Source organism: Pseudophryne corroboree, chromosome 1 (genome assembly GCF_028390025.1).
Source record: "Pseudophryne corroboree isolate aPseCor3 chromosome 1, aPseCor3.hap2, whole genome shotgun sequence".
Classification (NCBI taxonomy): domain Eukaryota; kingdom Metazoa; phylum Chordata; class Amphibia; order Anura; family Myobatrachidae; genus Pseudophryne; species Pseudophryne corroboree.
Genome location: NC_086444.1, coordinates 1,137,246,192 through 1,137,263,162, shown reverse-complemented (window position 1 = coordinate 1,137,263,162; position 16,971 = coordinate 1,137,246,192). Strand labels below are relative to the sequence as shown.

General features: G+C 45.4%; 1 protein-coding gene and 1 long non-coding RNA gene across 5 annotated transcripts in view; one reads left to right on the top strand and one right to left on the bottom strand.

The window, feature by feature from the left end:
• LOC134928331 (uncharacterized) overlaps positions 1-1,196 on the top strand; it is a 179,879-nt gene extending 178,683 nt beyond the window's left edge. Inside the window, exon 3 of the long non-coding RNA XR_010177896.1 lies at positions 955-1,196. This is a non-coding gene — a long non-coding RNA (uncharacterized LOC134928331). The remainder of the gene's footprint in view (positions 1-954) is intronic.
• The window catches only part of SORCS2 (sortilin related VPS10 domain containing receptor 2), a 1,363,792-nt gene that overhangs the window by 325,091 nt on the left and 1,021,730 nt on the right, over positions 1-16,971 (bottom strand). For all 4 annotated transcript variants that reach the window (XM_063923915.1, XM_063923923.1, XM_063923934.1 and 1 more), the window contains 2 exons: positions 13,846-14,004; positions 9,415-9,488 (listed from right to left, as the gene is read on the bottom strand). In XM_063923915.1, the coding sequence (XP_063779985.1) occupies positions 9,415-9,488; positions 13,846-14,004 (233 nt within the window). The remainder of the gene's footprint in view (positions 1-9,414; positions 9,489-13,845; positions 14,005-16,971) is intronic.

Genomic DNA, 16,971 nt, shown 5'->3' with positions numbered 1-16,971 from the left:
TGAATGTGGTACGCGCATTACGTGTTTATATGTCCCGAACGTCTACAGTTCGTAATACGGATACGTTGTTTGTTCTCTATGATGCTGCCAACTGGGGTTAGCCAGTTTCTCAGCAGACATTATCCAGTTGGATAAAACTGACTACAAGTCAGGCTTACCTTAAGGCTAAGTTACAGTCGCCTAGGTCAGTAATAGCTCATCCCACAGGTTCTGTGGGAATGTCATGACCAGCTGGTCGTGGAGCTTCTACGACGCGGCTACATAGTCTTCAGTGCACACGTTTGTGCGCGTTTACACGTGTTGAAACGTTTGCGGCATCAGCATCTAGCTTTGGCCGCTTACGGTTACAGGTGTCAAACAGCTCTCCCGCCCACGAGGGAAGCTTTGGTACGTCCCAAGAGTACTCCAGTGACCCCTAGTGGATGAAAAAGAAAATAGGATTTTGGTACTTACCAGGTAAATCCTTTTCTTTGAATCCATAGGGGGCACTGGACGCCCACCCAGAGCAGTTTTACCTGGGTTGTATTAAGCTCAGAGGAGCTTATGGTAACACATTTTCACCGATTGGTTCAAATTATAAAGGTCTATCGGTTATGGTGTCAACTGTTTAGTTGACAGTAACGTTATGTGTCAACTTTGTTGTTGTCCGTTATGTTATAGGAATTCTCCATTGTCAACCTCTCTATAGTTCCTGTTCGCTCAGTAAAAAACACTGAGGTCGTACACTGAGGTACTCTGGGATATGGAGGGGTGGAGAGTTCTAAATTTAAATATTCAGTGCCTTTGTTTCTGCTAAGCCGTCCATATCCCTAAGAGTACTCCAGTGCCCCCTATGGATTCAAAGAAAAGGATTTACCTGGTAAGTACCAAAATCCTATTGTCTCTCTTCTGTAATAGAGCAGAGATATGTTATTATTTTCCCATAACTGGTTAAGACTTTCCATTTATTTGCAGAGGGAACATACTTCAGTAAAATCAGAAGGATCTTGTGGGACGATCCATTACTTCTAATTTATGAGGCTGATATCTATGGATGACACATGTTATGTGGCTAATTTTTGCTTGTTACAAATCTATACAGAGGTTCATCTCCAAGGTGGATTATAGAAGATATCGCTTTTTCTGCTATGTGGAGGTTCCGGCAAATATCCCCTTCCTCCATATTGTGCAGCTACTATGACTTATTGTTGCTTGTGTGTGGATTGCTGCAGTAGACTCATATATTTCACAATTTCACACTAACAAAAACGATGTAAGCTAAATATAATGTTTGAAAATGTGTCAAATTCTATCTGTGGTCCTAACTCTTCCAAGCTAAAATGCAGTGAAATAGCTTGAAGGGCTTTATTTAGAAAGGGGTTTATTTCAATCAGCTGACATTTAAATAGCTGAGTAAACCAACACAGAAAGGAACAACTTGCAACTCAATTTACTAATACAACTATACTTCGGAAGTGGCAAATATTTTAGGTGCTGCGAACTACGGACAGCTGTACATACTTATGTGTTCACAGACTTGCAATATACTTACAACCTACATAAGAAGGTAAGGCACTATATCCTGCTATATCATACCCTCCAACATTTTACACATAAAAATCGGTACAAATTAGGGAGGGGGCATGGCCATGGGTAAAGGGGCGTGGTCACACCCCTTTTACTATACTTTCAATGGAAGTTTGGAAAGCCAAAAATCAGTACAGACCATAAAACAAAAGGGACTGTACCTGCTAAAAAGGTACAGCTGGAGGGTATGCTATATTGTTTTCAGTGGGGTTGCTACTCTTGGCCTGCGCCGTCTTTTAAGTCTCCCACCTCTGTAGATATACCCAAGGATGTAGAAACCAATGAAGCTGCCGGGTGATGGGTAGGCCTGGCCATACACGCCTAAATAAAAAGAATGAACAGTACTATGCAAGTTACTGTGCAACGGCTGCACTTGCCGAACAGGGGGGCAATCTTTTTCCCGCACAGCTGGCCCATGCCCCGACCGGGCCCCTTAAACCCAGGCTTGGAGAATCTGTACCCACTCCCCCCAGGGACGTATAGAGCATTGCCAGGCCTCTGTACTGATTTGGCACAGTACCAGAGTCTTTGCTTTCACTGTGCAGCACCATCTTCCCGAAGTTGACATTGAGAAGATGGCGTTGCAGAGGCGGAGGGACACGCTTGCTGGATCAAGGTCAGTATGCTCAGGGAGGGGGGGAACAGACTCAGGCAAACCCGGGCCCAGGTTATTAGTACCCGCCCTCCTCAGTGCCAGTCCCCCCTCAGTGCCAGTGACTCCCCCTCCCACTGGTCAGATGGTGTACTCCTGCTTTCCACTTTAGTCCAGAAGACAAGGTGCCCCCATCCCCCCCCCCCCCCACCCCCTCCCCATTTGCCACATTGGAGGTGCCTGATTTAAAAAAAAGAGGGTAAACTGGACAACCACTTTAAAGACTAAAATGCCTTAATTAGGGTATGGGTGGTTGTGTCGACTCAACTTAGGTTGACAGTCATTAGGTGGACCACTGAAGGTTTACATGGGAATTAGGTCGACGTGTACTAGGTCGACAGGTGACAAGGTCGACATGAGTTTTTGGACTGTTTTTGTTGTCGTTTTCTTCGTAAAGTGATGGGGAATCCCAATTAGTGCACCGTGTCCCCTCGCATGGCTCACTTCGCTCGCATCGGGCAAGGCGGCTTGCTTCGCTCAGCACAAGGTTACCGTTCCAATCGTAGTCCACGTGGATCGGCAAGTATGGAAAAATCCCCCAAAAATTATTAAAAAAACAAACCCTGTGTCGACTTTTTGACCCGTTGACCTAGTACATGCCGATCTAATGACCATGTCAACCTATGGACCATGTCGACTTAATGCATGTCGACCTTCAGTGGTCGGCCTAATGACTGTCAACATAAGCTGTGTCGACCTAACGACCGTATCCCATTAGACATTGCCTTGTACCAGATGAGAATCTGTCAATTTTCCACATATTTGCAGGAATAAACAATCAGTGTAAGGCTGTATTGCAGTTGTATTTTCACTCGACAAAAACCTTCTCAGTGTATAAATACAAAGCTTATGAGGCTCTATGTACATTAACAAGCACACACCTACATTGGTGTCATGCGGACAGATGTGATATCTGCGTGACTTTTTGTTTGTTAAGAGAATCCATGGAAAATGATTAAAATACAACGTGTTCATGTGGCTTTCCTCCAGCATATGTTTAGAGCACGATGTAAAAGGAATAGATTATTGGTTAAGCTTTTAACAGGGGAAAATGTTCGGCGAAGCAATAAAAATAGATGAGTTTTTAAAAAAAATATGATTTCACAAAACACAATGAATCAGTTTAAATGCCTGCAAATAACACCTGTAATTGGACAGATTGTAAAATGCTAAAAATAGGTTCTGGCTTTAGCACTGTGGGCTGCTAAAACTGGAACTAGTGCGCAGAATAGCTTCATAATGCTTCTAAATGAAAAGCGAGAGAATAACATATTGCCAGCAGATACATTATAATCCCATTCTTCAAAGGACACAGGATGTCTGTGCATAGAATGTATGGGGATGCAGACCAGTGTTGGCCAACGTCAGTTACTCCGCGGCATTGTGAATTACAAACCCGCGGTGCAACTATGCCAACTACTAATAATAATGGTATCCGGACTCCAGGTCGACAACAAAAAGGTCGACGCCAATTGGTCGACACACCTTAGGTCGACATGGTCAAAAGGTCGACAGGAACAAGGTCGACATGAAAAAGGTCGACATGATTTTTTTAATGTTTTTTTTCTTTTTTCGAACCTTTTCATACTTAACGATCCACGTGGACTACGATTAGAACGGTAATCTGTGCCGAGCGAACCGGAGCGGAGCGAAGGCAACCATGCCCGAAGCATGGAGAGCGAAGCGAGCCATGCGAGGGGACGCGGTGCACTAATTGGGGTTCCCGGTCACTCTACGAAGAAAACGACACCCAAAAAACATAAAAAAATCATATCGACCTTTTTCCATGTCGACCTTGTTCCTGTCGACCTTTTGTCCATGTCGACATAAGGTGTGTTGACCAATTGGCGTCGACCTAAGGTGTGTCGACCTTTTTGTTGTCGACCCTGAGTCCCAGACCCAATAATAATATACCATTTTTCCAGCTGTCATATATTATGAGCAGGGCTGTTTTTACGGTAGTCCTCAGGGGTACTCGATTCTGGAAACTTGTTTTTGTCTAATTATTTATTTTTATAACCAGTTCCAGAATCAGGAAGAAATCAAATTATTTTCAGAAATTAATAAAATAAGAATCAGAACCCTTAAGTGGGCCATACATTTGCTGCCCCGATTCCCCGTTCTGCCGATCTGATCCGCCGATCATCGATGATCGGTGAGCAGTTGGGGAATAAGATAAATGGTAAAATTCCCCAACTCCTTGATCCCTACGAATAAGTCGGATTTTTCTTCTGATACCCTGAGCCAGCTGTCAGCAGAATGCTGGAAATCACTTGCCATGGCCGCAACTAGGGGGGGCGCTAGGAGGGCATGTGACCCGGGGCGCTGGATTGGAGGGGGGGGCACCAACACAGTCACCTAAACCCGCCTAACACCACCTCCCCCTGCAGCTGCAAGGAGCCGGACTCACGGCAATTTATAAATTGAAAGTAAACTGCAGCCCTTGCAAGGGCTGCTGGGAACTGTAGTTTATGTTCAGTTTCTTCACTGCAATGCGCCCGGCTCCTTGCAGTAAAGAAACTGAAAATAAACTATAGTTCACGGCAGCCCTTGCAAGGACTGTATAGTTTACTTTCAGTTTATCCATTGCAGTGCGTCCGGCTCCTTTCAACCGCAGCCGCAGAGGAAGCGGGTGTCAGGGGAGCCAGATTAAGAAGGATAACTGGGGGCAAGTTATCTCTGCCCCCCAAGTCTTTCATCAGCCACTGTGCAGCCAGAGGTGCACTCGGAAAGTGGGCGGGGCTACAAGGCACCGCACTGTCAGTGCAAGTCCAGCCAGCCAGCACAGGAGAGAGGAGGGGAGGAGAGTGGAGACCTCCAGCATCAGCTTAAGCCTGCCTAAATGGTGAGTGTGACTCAGGAAAGGGGCACTGTATGTACTTATGTGTGTGATTACACTCTCTCCCTCACCCCTCTCTCCCATCTCTCTCTCCCTCTCCCCTGTGGGGCAGCGTAATGAGAAGTACTACTGTGCAGTGTAATTAGAATACGTGTGCACTACTGTGTGGCGCAGTTGTAGTTTTTTTTATTTATTTTTTTTGTTCATTTGTATTTTTTGGGGGTGCCAAATTACTGCCTTGGCCCGGGCACCGAAAATCCTAGTGTCAGTCCTGCACTTGCAAATGCATGGGCTACTTTATCCAGTGTGTTGGAGCTATCATCAACCATATACTGTATCAACCTACACCTTTAGGTTACCAGTCCCTTAATTAATAGAATAGCACAGAATAGACCCCCAAGTTACTCTGCAGTGACAGCTGACATGGTGCCCCCTTGTCCTCATGTAAATATCCATACACACTTAAAAAGATGTAATTGTAATTTTTTCTTATTTGGCTTATCAATGATGTGCTATTACTAATATAAACTTCGCAATGAAGAAGTGTTTTTCTCTTTTAATTAATTCCCTTCATTTTGCTGCAAAAAAACAGGTGCCTGATGCAACTTATATGTCAATGACAAGCAAAGATTGATATGTACAGTATATAAATATATATATATATATATATATATATATATATATTATACTGTGAATGAGCTTGTCAGCACTTTTTATTTCTAGAGGGGGGGGGGGATCAGTTTTTATTTGCTTATGTTTATGTAAACCTGCAGTCGCCATCAGCGCGAGTGATGATCCCCTTAGTAGCCTCACTGTGCTTTACTCAAATGCATCCGCTTATTCCTGTACACTGAGCCGCACTGATTAGAAGACTCTGCGCAGCTCTACATATAGACTCTTATACGCTATTTTGGCATGCACAATTTTTTTCAAAAGTGGAATATACGCATTGGGGCTAATTCAGAACTGATCGCTAGCAAGTGATTTTTGTACTGCTGCGATCAGATAGTTGACGCCTTCGGGGGGAGTGTCTTTTAGCTGTGCAAGTGTGCTAACGCATGTGTAGCAGGGCTGTACAAACAGATCTTGTGCAGTCTCTGCACAGCCCAGAACTTACTCAGCCGCTGCAATCACATCAGCTTGTCTGGGATCGGAATTGATGTCAGGAACCCTTCCTGCAAACGCTTGGATACGCCTGCGTTTTTCCAACCACTCCCTGAAAACGGTCAGTTGACACCCACAAATGCCCTCTTCCTGTCAATCTTCTTGCGTACGCCCGTGCAAATGGATTCTTTGCACAAACCCATCGCTGAGCGGCGATCCGCTTTGTACCCGTGCGACACGCCTGCGCATTGTGGTGCATACGCATGCGCAATTTAGACCCGATCGCCCGCTGTGCAAAAACGCAGCCTAGCGATCACCCCCATTGTGCGACCAGCTCTGCGAAAGCCTCTTAAGAAAAGATTAAAGCAGGGCATTACATTTGTGATTTTATGCTGCACCCTTGAAAAACCATAAATGGATTTTAGAAAGAGCCTGTTTAGTCTTACTATCATAAAAGCTTTTTATTAGAATTTCATGGTCATAGTTAATATATTATCTCAGGGTACATGCTGAATTGATAAGCCCGTTATGCAAGGCAGGTATACAAGATGCAATACTGTATTAAAAATGCCACAGTAAATGCCCTTTTATTACTCTAAACGTGTGAGACAATTTATGGCATGGTAAGAGCTACTGCCTGCAAAGGGAGTAACGAGTGTTTGCTATACAGCTATTAATCAGGAATTTTTTTCTAATAAAAAAAGGAAATCTTCAATCCAATCTGCAGTGTATGGCTGCAATACCCCACACTAGTCATGTTGCTGTTTATCTTTGTGTATCACACTGTAGTTTGGTCATTAATAAAGTAACAGTCTGCAGGGGTACAAGCACGGGCACCCAAAGCCTTTTCACTTTCACCTTATACATGTATATTTTATTACATTGCATAAAGTACATCTGGAAATGTGTTGCTGCGCCAAAATGTAACACGGATGTGTACAGGCCCAATTAAAAGTATACAGATGGCTAGCCAGGGCCGGATTAAGCATTGGGGGTGCCCAGGGCACTTAGATAGGAGGGCCCAGGGGAGGAGGGATATATATTAGATTGTGCATACCTTCCGACATGACCCATTCCAGGAGGGGGAAAATGCTCTCTACCTGGACTACCCTCTTAATACTGTATATGATTGGTGTCACCTGTGTTGAACTAACTAATTGATAAGAAAGGTATTTCAACACAGGTGATTGCAATCATGAATTAAGAGGAAAGTCCAGGTAGAGAGCATTTTGTTAGCTTCACCTAATTGAGAGACAACTATTTTATAAAGTTTTCTTGTTTTGGAACAAAGAACTTAAACAAACTTAAATACACAAAAAATAAAATATCATTTATCTTGCAAAATGCAATAGCAGCAGCCTCTGTACTACTTACACACTGGGACATGACTCAGGAGGACTGTGTGTGTGTCTCTCTAGACCAGAATGCTCTCATTAGATAACAGGTTATACAGGACCCAGACACCCAGGCAGGTAGGAGGAGAAGCTGGGATCCTTGCGTCACTTGCAGCTCCCTTCCCACTCTCTCTCCTCTGGTCCTGGAAGCTCTGTTGGTATCTCACAAAACCTAATACTACTGTGTCTCTGACTGTACTGCATACTGCCCTGCTCACATTCTAGCTGCCTGGTTCTGCTGCAGCACAAGAGGAAGAGTTAAGGGGGTACACACGGAGAGATCCGTACTTAAAATCTAAGCAATCTTGCTAGATTGCTTAGATTTTAAGCACGGATCTGCCGTGTGTATGCCCTCCAGCGATAGCGATGCGCGGTCCCGCGCATCGCTATCGCCGATGCTAGATTGAGCCTGCATGCAGGCTCAATCTAGCGGGTCGCTCACTTCACCGTTGTGTGAAGTGAGCGGCCCCCCGTCGGCTTTCCCCCTCGCTCAGCACATCGCGCTGTGCTGAGCGGGGTGAGAGATGTGTGCTGAGCGGTCTGTGTTAAGATCGTTCAGCACACATCTCTCCCGTGAGTACCCCCCTTTAGTGATGTCAGTGTGCTCTGTCCAGGGGGGGGAGGGGGCTGACAGATATGGAGGCCCGGGGTACAGTATCCCCTGCGCCCCCACCTTAATCTGGCTATGCTGCTAGCTCCGAGCTGTTTGACGTCCTGTAAATATGCACCTTCTCCATTCTTTGATGTCATTATAATAATACTTATTCCCATATTATTAACACACTGTCTAGTACATTACTGTATCTCTGTGGTTTCTATTCAGATTGTATTCACTATGGGAAGCTATTGTTTAAGCTTGTGGCTCTAGGAAATGGGTAATTTCACTGAGTGAGCAACAGATGGTGATAAAAGTCATGATAAACAGACTCCTTATCTCCTATCACACCCATACCGCTGGACTACATTGAAGAAGGATTTATCCTTGTAAGCTTCACATCAAATGTGCAGCAAGAATCTGACTTTTTTAATAATTTTCAGCCATTATAGGTAAACGCTGTATCCGGTATAGGGACAAGCATTCATACCGTGTGCATGACTGGTATACAGACACTAGTCCTTTTTATGATACAGGGCTTGGGTCCTTCAAGATCTCTGAAGAACAGTGACCTCCCGCTAGCCATCCCCTCAGATTCCTTAATGAGCCGGCTGGATTTTTTTCTATCTGTGCACTTGCTCTGCACATCATACTCACATTATAAATCCTTCTAAAGAGGCCAAGAGGAGGCGTTGCCCATAGCAACCAATCAGACTGTAGCTATAATTTACCTAGCACATTTTATGAATTCGGAGCTGGAATCTAATTGGCTGCTCTGTGTAACATCTCCACTTTAGTAAATTTGCCTAAATCTGTCCCTCAGAGAATAAGGGAACAGCACAGTTTCCTTCCTATATGAGCAGATTTAGGGCCTAATTCAGACCTGATCACAGCAGCAAAATTATTCTCTAATGGGCAAAACCATGTGCAGTGCAGGCGGGGCAGATACAACATGTGCAGATAGAGTCTCCCGTAGGAGTTTTCAGAACATTTTGCGCTGTAGCAAAACACCACTTCACCACCCAAACATCAGCATTGTGCATGGTTTGTATGCGCCTCTGAATCGTGCACATTGTTCTGCAGAATAGTTTCATACCAATTGGCTGCCTATTAGTAATGTATCTGTAATTCTTGGAGTTCTTAGAAAATACTCTTGCCAAACTTTCTTACGCTGGTCCAGTCTTACATTATTTGTGCTTAAATATTTATCAAAATTTATGAAAAAGAAATAAACTGTTAGACTGTATAAACTATTAAAACCTACCAGAAAATATGTTCCTTGGTGACTTGTTCGTGTAAGAGATCCCATCTTTTCCCAAGATTCACTGAGACGTAGAGCTACAGAGAAAAAAATCAACAGGATCAGGTGACCGATGCAAACAGGGGCGTGACTGATGCAAACAGAGGTGTGGCTGATGCAAACAGGGGCGTGGCTGATGCAAAAAGGGGCATGACTGATGCAAGCAGGGGTGTGGCTGATGCAAGCACACCCAGCTGATGCACGCCCACCCAGTTCAGCTGTCAATCACCGCCGGCCGTCTCAGCATGTGTACGGGTGGCCGGCTGGTCGCCCGTACACACCCAGCAACGCACCAATATTTCGGTAGATATATTGGGCGTCGGCTGTGCTGCGGGGCCAACGCGATATGTCTGAACGACGGAGTTCCCAGACATATCGCCCGTACACACTGGCCGACGGACCCGCAATATATCGGCCGTTCAAGAGAACGGTCAATATATCGGCCAGTGTGTACCCACCTTAAGCCTTGGATGGAGATAAAGTACCAGCCAATCAGCTCCTTACTGCCATGTCACAGGCTGTGTTTGAAAAATGACAGTTAGGAGTTAGTTGGTTGGTTGGTTGGTTGGTTGGGATTTTATCTCCGTCCGCTTTATCTTCATTCAAGGCTTAGTAAATAACCCCTTTATCTCTCTCCAAGCTTTGATAAATCTCCCCTTTAATAATGATGGAAGCAACACTACTTGTGTTACATACATTAAACAATTGTCCCAAAACATAGGCCTGAATGAACAATTTAACCTACGGTATATATCACAAAACATGTCTAACACATAATGATCCTAATAAAATGGTTATTGCAAGATAACTGCTATACAGTAAGTCTGGTCATGTCAGGACACCATGAACAAGCCTCCATGATGAAGCCATAATGAGGCAAACCTATGATCCAAGAGATGAACGGCCTGATCTTGGCTAATTTGGCTACCCACTTCATAATTACTTATTGTAATTATTGTTTTGGAACGGCCTTTTATGTAAACAGGTGCCAATATCTTACATGAAGACTCTACACTGCAAACCCGCTAAAATAAATATTTAAGAGTATTTTAAACTTTTTCTGTATTCTTGTAAACTTAAGTTGTATAAATGGGTTACAAACCCAAATTCTATTCGTGTATACCAGGGATCATCAGAACATAATTTAAGTTACCAGCTGATGCCAAATTGGGGTGTTGTTGTTTTTGTTTTTTTTTACAGGAATTACTGTGGCAGACTGTGAGAAAATAATTGCTATTTACCATTTTTCCTTGCTTTGTTAGACTGCTAACAATGAATTATAATTCTGCACATTGTCATGTGACTACCATGCCGACCGCAGCTACATTGTACATGAGCTAATGAGCAGGGAAGCATTGGAATGCCATTCTGAGCTCTGTCTGTTCTGTGTACAAAGTAAATCCTCCGCCACCTCCTCCCCACCTCTACATCTGTATAACAGATAAGTATACTTTGCAGCTATTATACTTTTTTCATACTATTGAATGATTTGCAAGACAGCTCAGAAATATCAGATGCCTGGTTAAAAGGTATTGACTTTTTTTTTTTTCTTTAAAGCCTTCTACATGTGATTGGAGGTTTTAGACCCAATGGCACAATAAGATGCCCATTTATCCTGTCGGGCTTATTCACACATTTGCGCAAATATGTGTAACCAAGATCTACGAATTCTAATATTATGTTGGTTTTATATCTGGTTACTGTTATCATTCAGGGTGCTGGGGGAAACAATGTCTTTGTTTTTATCCTGTGATTCTATCACTTATTATTTCAGACATACATGGCCCCAAACCACGGAACAAGCGCTAGTTCTGATCAGCATCTGATTGGGATAATTTTGACACCGTTTGGTTCTAATGGAAAAAGCGATCAGACAACAAATATATCTGGCTGTGGGACGTCATCATCTGCCTAGCATTACATATACCCAGGGCAGCAGTCGGGGGACTGTGGGCCGGGCCCTTACAGAGAGGGGGGCCTACCCCTGGCTCCAGCTGCCAATGCCTGTAGAGCTTCACCAGCCTGTGATTCAACAGTAGTTTGATACACAAGGAAGTCTTCTTAAAACAAGCCTTATCTGTTCCTGTAGGTCCGCAAAACTCCACCTATATGTATCGTCACAATGCATACTTGCCTACTCTCCCAGAATGGCCGGGAGGCTCCCGAAAATCGGGTGACCCTCCCGGCCCCACGGAAGAGCAGGCAAGTCTCCCGGTTTTTTAAGTCCCCGCCTGCCCGGCCGCCCACTTTGAGAGTAAAGTGGGCGGTCCGGACAGTAGATGACGCGATTCTTGTTGAATCGCGTCATCATAGTCACGCCCCTCTGCTGTAAAATGCCGGTTATCGCGGCATTACAGAGCGGGGGGCGTGGTTTAAACGGGGTCTGCTATAACCCCGCCCTCGTTCCGCCTCCTCCCCGCCCCGTTCCACCTCCTCCCCGCCCCCTCCTCTCAACATTGCCCAGCCCCTCCACTGAGCCGTCCTGGCAGCTCTCTCCCGGAGAGAGCTGCCAGAAGGTAGGTAACTATGTCACAATGTATGACATCACATAAGGGTAGAGCAGTGTGGCAGAAACTTGTTTGGGAGGGAGGGGCCCTGTCTATTTTGTCAGTCCCGGGCCCCATAATTTCTGATGGCAACCCTGCTTATACAGTGCAGAATCTGACCACAGGGACACAGCGCTGAATGCCCACATCAGTCTGATTGGCCACTTACACTTACGCATGTGACTCTTTACTAAGCCTTGGAGAGAGATAAAGTAGGAGAGAGATAAAGAGTGTGGCGAAGGAGGGAGTCCAAAGCATATTTTTGCACCTGGGCCCACCACTCCCAAGTTCCGCCACTGTACTGAGGGGCAGATGTACTAAGCCTTTGAGAGAGATAAAGTGGGCGGAGATAAAGTACCTACCAATCAGCTCCTAACCACAGGCTTTAACATGGCAGTTAGGAGCTGGTTGGTACATTATCTCCATTCACTTTATCTCTCTCCAAGGCATAGTACATGGACCCCTAAATTGGACACAAATTTAAGAGAAGATTAGCAACCAAACCTGCTATAAATAGATGTAAAATACTCAAAACTATACAAGTTTTTGTTTTAATAAAATACAATGAAATCGAACATAACATTTAAATGAATAACTTAAACATTAATGGTAATAATAGTTATGCTTTAGGAGAAACGCTACCTATGTAAAACTGGGTACACATCAGGGGCTTAAGAGGGAAAAGGGCCCATGTGCAGGATCAGTGCGGGCTCCAACCTCTCTCCGGTCTCCAGGAACAAAGGCCCTAATTCAGACCTGATCGCAGCAGCAAATTTGTTAGCAGTTGGGCAAAACCATGTGCACTGCAGGGGGGGCAGATATAACATGTGCAGAGAGAGTTAGATTTGGGTGGGGTGAGTTCAAACTGAAATCTAAATTGCGGTGTAAAAATAAAGCAGCCAGTATTTACCCTGCACAGAAATAATATAACCCACCCAAATCTAACTCTCTCTGCAAATGTTATATCTGCCTCCCCTGCAGTGCACACGGTTTTGCCCAACTGCTAACAATTTGCTGCTGAGATCAGATCTGAATTACCACAATGGTGCGCAGGTCTCCGGGAACATGGTGCGCAGGTCTCCGGGAACATGGTGCGCAGGTCTCCGGGAACATGGCGCCTTATTCCCTGGGACATCTCTACTACACATGCGCAAATCAATGGAAAAATAGCCGCCAATCTTTTTTTTCTGTGATTTCTGCTGTTCTTTTGATTCCAGACCTATTCATGTGATATCTTACGAATATGTACTCGCCTTCAATCACATTTTTACGGCAGAAAACAGGCCACATCTGAAGACCCGGCTTTATGTTCAGTTTAATATTCATCAGATGCGATGGTGCAATATTAGACCATCTGCCTATGCTACTGCTGCCTTTGCGTCTTTTCATCCGATATTTGGTACATATGGGGGTTGAAGATCACAAGTTAGAATATAAAGGTGTGACTGTGCATTGTGGCCCGGACTGAATGTAGGTGAAATCAAAAGTAAAATCATATATGTACCCAGCCTTAGGGGCAGATGCATTAAGCCTGGAGAAGTGATAAAGCAGTGATAGGTGCAAGGTGATAACGCACCAGCCAATCAGCTCCAATATGTAAATTGACAGTTAGGAGCTGATTGGCTGGTGCATTATCACCTTCCGCTTATAACTGCTTTATCACTTCTCCAGGCTTAATACATCTGCCCCTTAGTGTATTGCATCTCCGCTCCCATCTGATCCTATGCATACAGTACCGTACAGTAGCTGGAGGTTTAGAAAACTTTTCCAGCTGCAAGTTGGACTTGTCAACGTTTCCCGGCTTTCTACAATTAGAGAACATTTCAACTTTTAATAACATGAAACGTACCTTTGAGTCTTTGCTGTAAGCAAGCAGCTTGTCCTCCTCCTTTGGATGAAAAATGAGGGTCTCTACGGAGAAGGTAATCACATGTTTCTGAAAGGTCGCCCCTTCGTCGCTGCTGGTGAAGAGGCATTGTTCAGAGACTGAGGAGCTGACGAGAATAATCTGCAGAGAGGGAGAAGGGAAAAAACAATATCAAAACAAGTCAGGCTACAATGGGAAGCAATTCATGTAATTGTGAAGGCTCTGTATAAAAATGAAATCACTCAGTTGTGACTGTTTTACAATGAATCAAGTTTATGATAATGACAGAGAGCTATCTGTGTGTGGGAGAGCGTGTGTCTGCACTTCCGTCTACAAAAAGAGGAGAAATGGAGTGTCAGCGGGACATGGCAAATCTCACTCGTTCTCCTTAAAATCACAGCGACGTCGCACAAGCACATATTGCACAAATGCTCATCTGCACTTATATTCATGGGGGCTGTATTCAACATATGTATTGGCCAGTAACGTATCTAGAGGTCCGGGCACCACTTCCATAGTGAATAACCTGACTATCTAAAACTTCTATTCCGTTGCATCGCAACGTCATGAGCCAGACATGCGGTGCGGACTAGCCCCGTGCTGGGCGTGCCCCCCGCATGTCAGAGTAAATCATTGTAGATGTGCTAAATTTTGCACATCTACGATCAACTCTGAATTACCCCCATTGTTCAAAGTAAGGCTACTAGATTTTCCATTTGCATTTTTAAGGAACACTGCAGTTCCTGTTCTTTTTCATGCATTTGCTGCATTTCAAATTTGTAATCATACATTAAAATCATGCTTAAATTCTAAGCCAGGGCCGAAACTAGGAGTTTTGTCACCCGGGGCAGGCTCGGACTGGCCCACAGGGGTACAGGGGAAACCACCGGTAGGCCCCACTGCCTGGGGGGCCCTCCTCCTCTAGGGATCAGGTTCTAGACTGTGCACTTGAATTATATATTATACATATGTTACCTTATACTGCACAGGATTATGATATATTCTCTACAGTACATTGCTGTCATTAATCTGGCACATTATCATGCATGCATTAGCATTAATTATTATATAAATTATCAAGTTCAGACCAGGTACTCTACAATGGTTAGCCAAACCTCTGTGGTGGCTGGCCACACCCCCTTTGGAGGCTGGCCACACCTCTAATCATGGGCCCCTACAACTGCATACCCCCGGTGGGCCCTTCATGCTCCAGTCCGACACTGACCCGGGGTGAGACATTAACTCGGCACCCCAAGCCCCCCCGCATTTAACTGTATTATTTATTTGGTCTACAGATGAAAAAATTAAATATCAACCCATACATTGATACATTAAATCCCACACCTAAACACATACAAGCACACATACATACATACATACATACATACATACATACATACATACATACATATGGGTTGCGACTGTTTCACCGACGGTCAGCATCCTGACACAGGGATCCCAGCTGTAAAATGGCGGCGGCGGGAGGGGGGCGAGCGCAACAAAGGTTCTATTCCCTCGCCACAGGTTCTATTCCCACTCTATTGGTGTCGTGGACACCCACGAGTGGGAATAGTCCCTGTTAGTCGGCATGCCGACTGTCGGGATGTTCAGGGGGCGGGATGTAGGTGCCGATAGGGGACCGCCGGTCACATAACTACATCCCAAACATATATAGTGACATGTATACATACAGTGACACACGAGCACACATACAGATATGTAGTCACACACCTATTCACATACAGTCACACGCAAGCACACATTCATACACACATATATAGTAGTCACACACACATACAGTGCCCCTTCCCAAAGTCATACTCACTATTTAGGCTGTTTTGTTTTGTCCATGTCGACCTAAGGTGTGTCGACCAATTGGCGTCGACCTAAGGTGTGTCGACCCTTTTGTTGTCGACCTGGAGTCCGGATACCGTTTTGCTGTTCTCTCCCCCTCTTCTCTCCCATGCTACTGGCTGGCTGACATGGCACTGTGTACAGTGCCATTTAGCCCCGCCCCCTTTTCAGATCTCAGGATGCTTCTTTTTCAGTGCAGCAGTGCAATGCAATGATTAAATGCACTGGCGGCGAGGGAGGGGAGGAAGTAACTTGTCCCCTGTGCCCACAGTAGCGGATCTTGCCACGGGCAAGCAGGACTTTTGCCGGGGCGCCGCCTTCCGGAGGGCGCCGGCGTCATCCGGAGGGCGCCGCACCAGGGCAAGATCCGCTGCTGCTGTGCGCCCCGCTGCCCCTGCCCGCTGTGAAGGGAAACTAGACGCGTAGCATCTAGTTCCCTTCGTGGAGAGGACCTTTACTGTGCGGTGCGCGATTACGTCATTGCGCACCGCACAGCAAAGGTCCTCTCCACGAAGGGAACTAGACGCTACGAGTCTAGTTTCCCTTCGTGGAGAGGACCTTTGCTTTGCGGTGCGCAATGACGTCATCGCGCACCGCACATCATTTCAGAGCGCTACTACTGTACAGGGGGCGTAAATGACCACGCCCCCTGTATGAAGCCACACCCCCTATTGCCGCCCGGGGCGCAAAAAGCCCCTGAACCGGCCCTGTGTGCCCACTCTGCTCTACCGATCACACGCTGAAAAGATGAAACTGAAAGTAAACTACAGCTCCCGGCAGCAAGGGCTGCTGGGAGATGTAGTTTATTTTCAGTTTCATCTCGGCGATGCTGTGTGCTCGGCAACGGCTTCTTCATAGGCGGCACTGGCTCTAAGCAAACGCTGCCGCATAGGGAGGGGGCGTTAAGGGGGATTAAAGTGGGGGATTAAAGTGCCAGCTCGGCGCCCTGTCGAATATGGCGCCCAGGTCACATGCCCCCCTAGCCCCCCCTAGTTGTGGCCATGTCTAAGCAATCTAGTCAGATTGCTTAGATTTTAAGCAGCGATCGCTCCGTGAGTACCCCCCTTAAGATAAAAGAAAGAGTTGTAGATGATCTCAATTCCAGCAATTTACAGGATCCCAAACAGCATGAAGTCACTGGGGGGGAGATCGTGTCAAACAAACCTTATTGACTTTTTTGACTGTGTGACTAAAGTAATAGATAAAGGTGGAGCCGTAGATATAGCGGTATCTGGATGATAGATAATGTGTAGT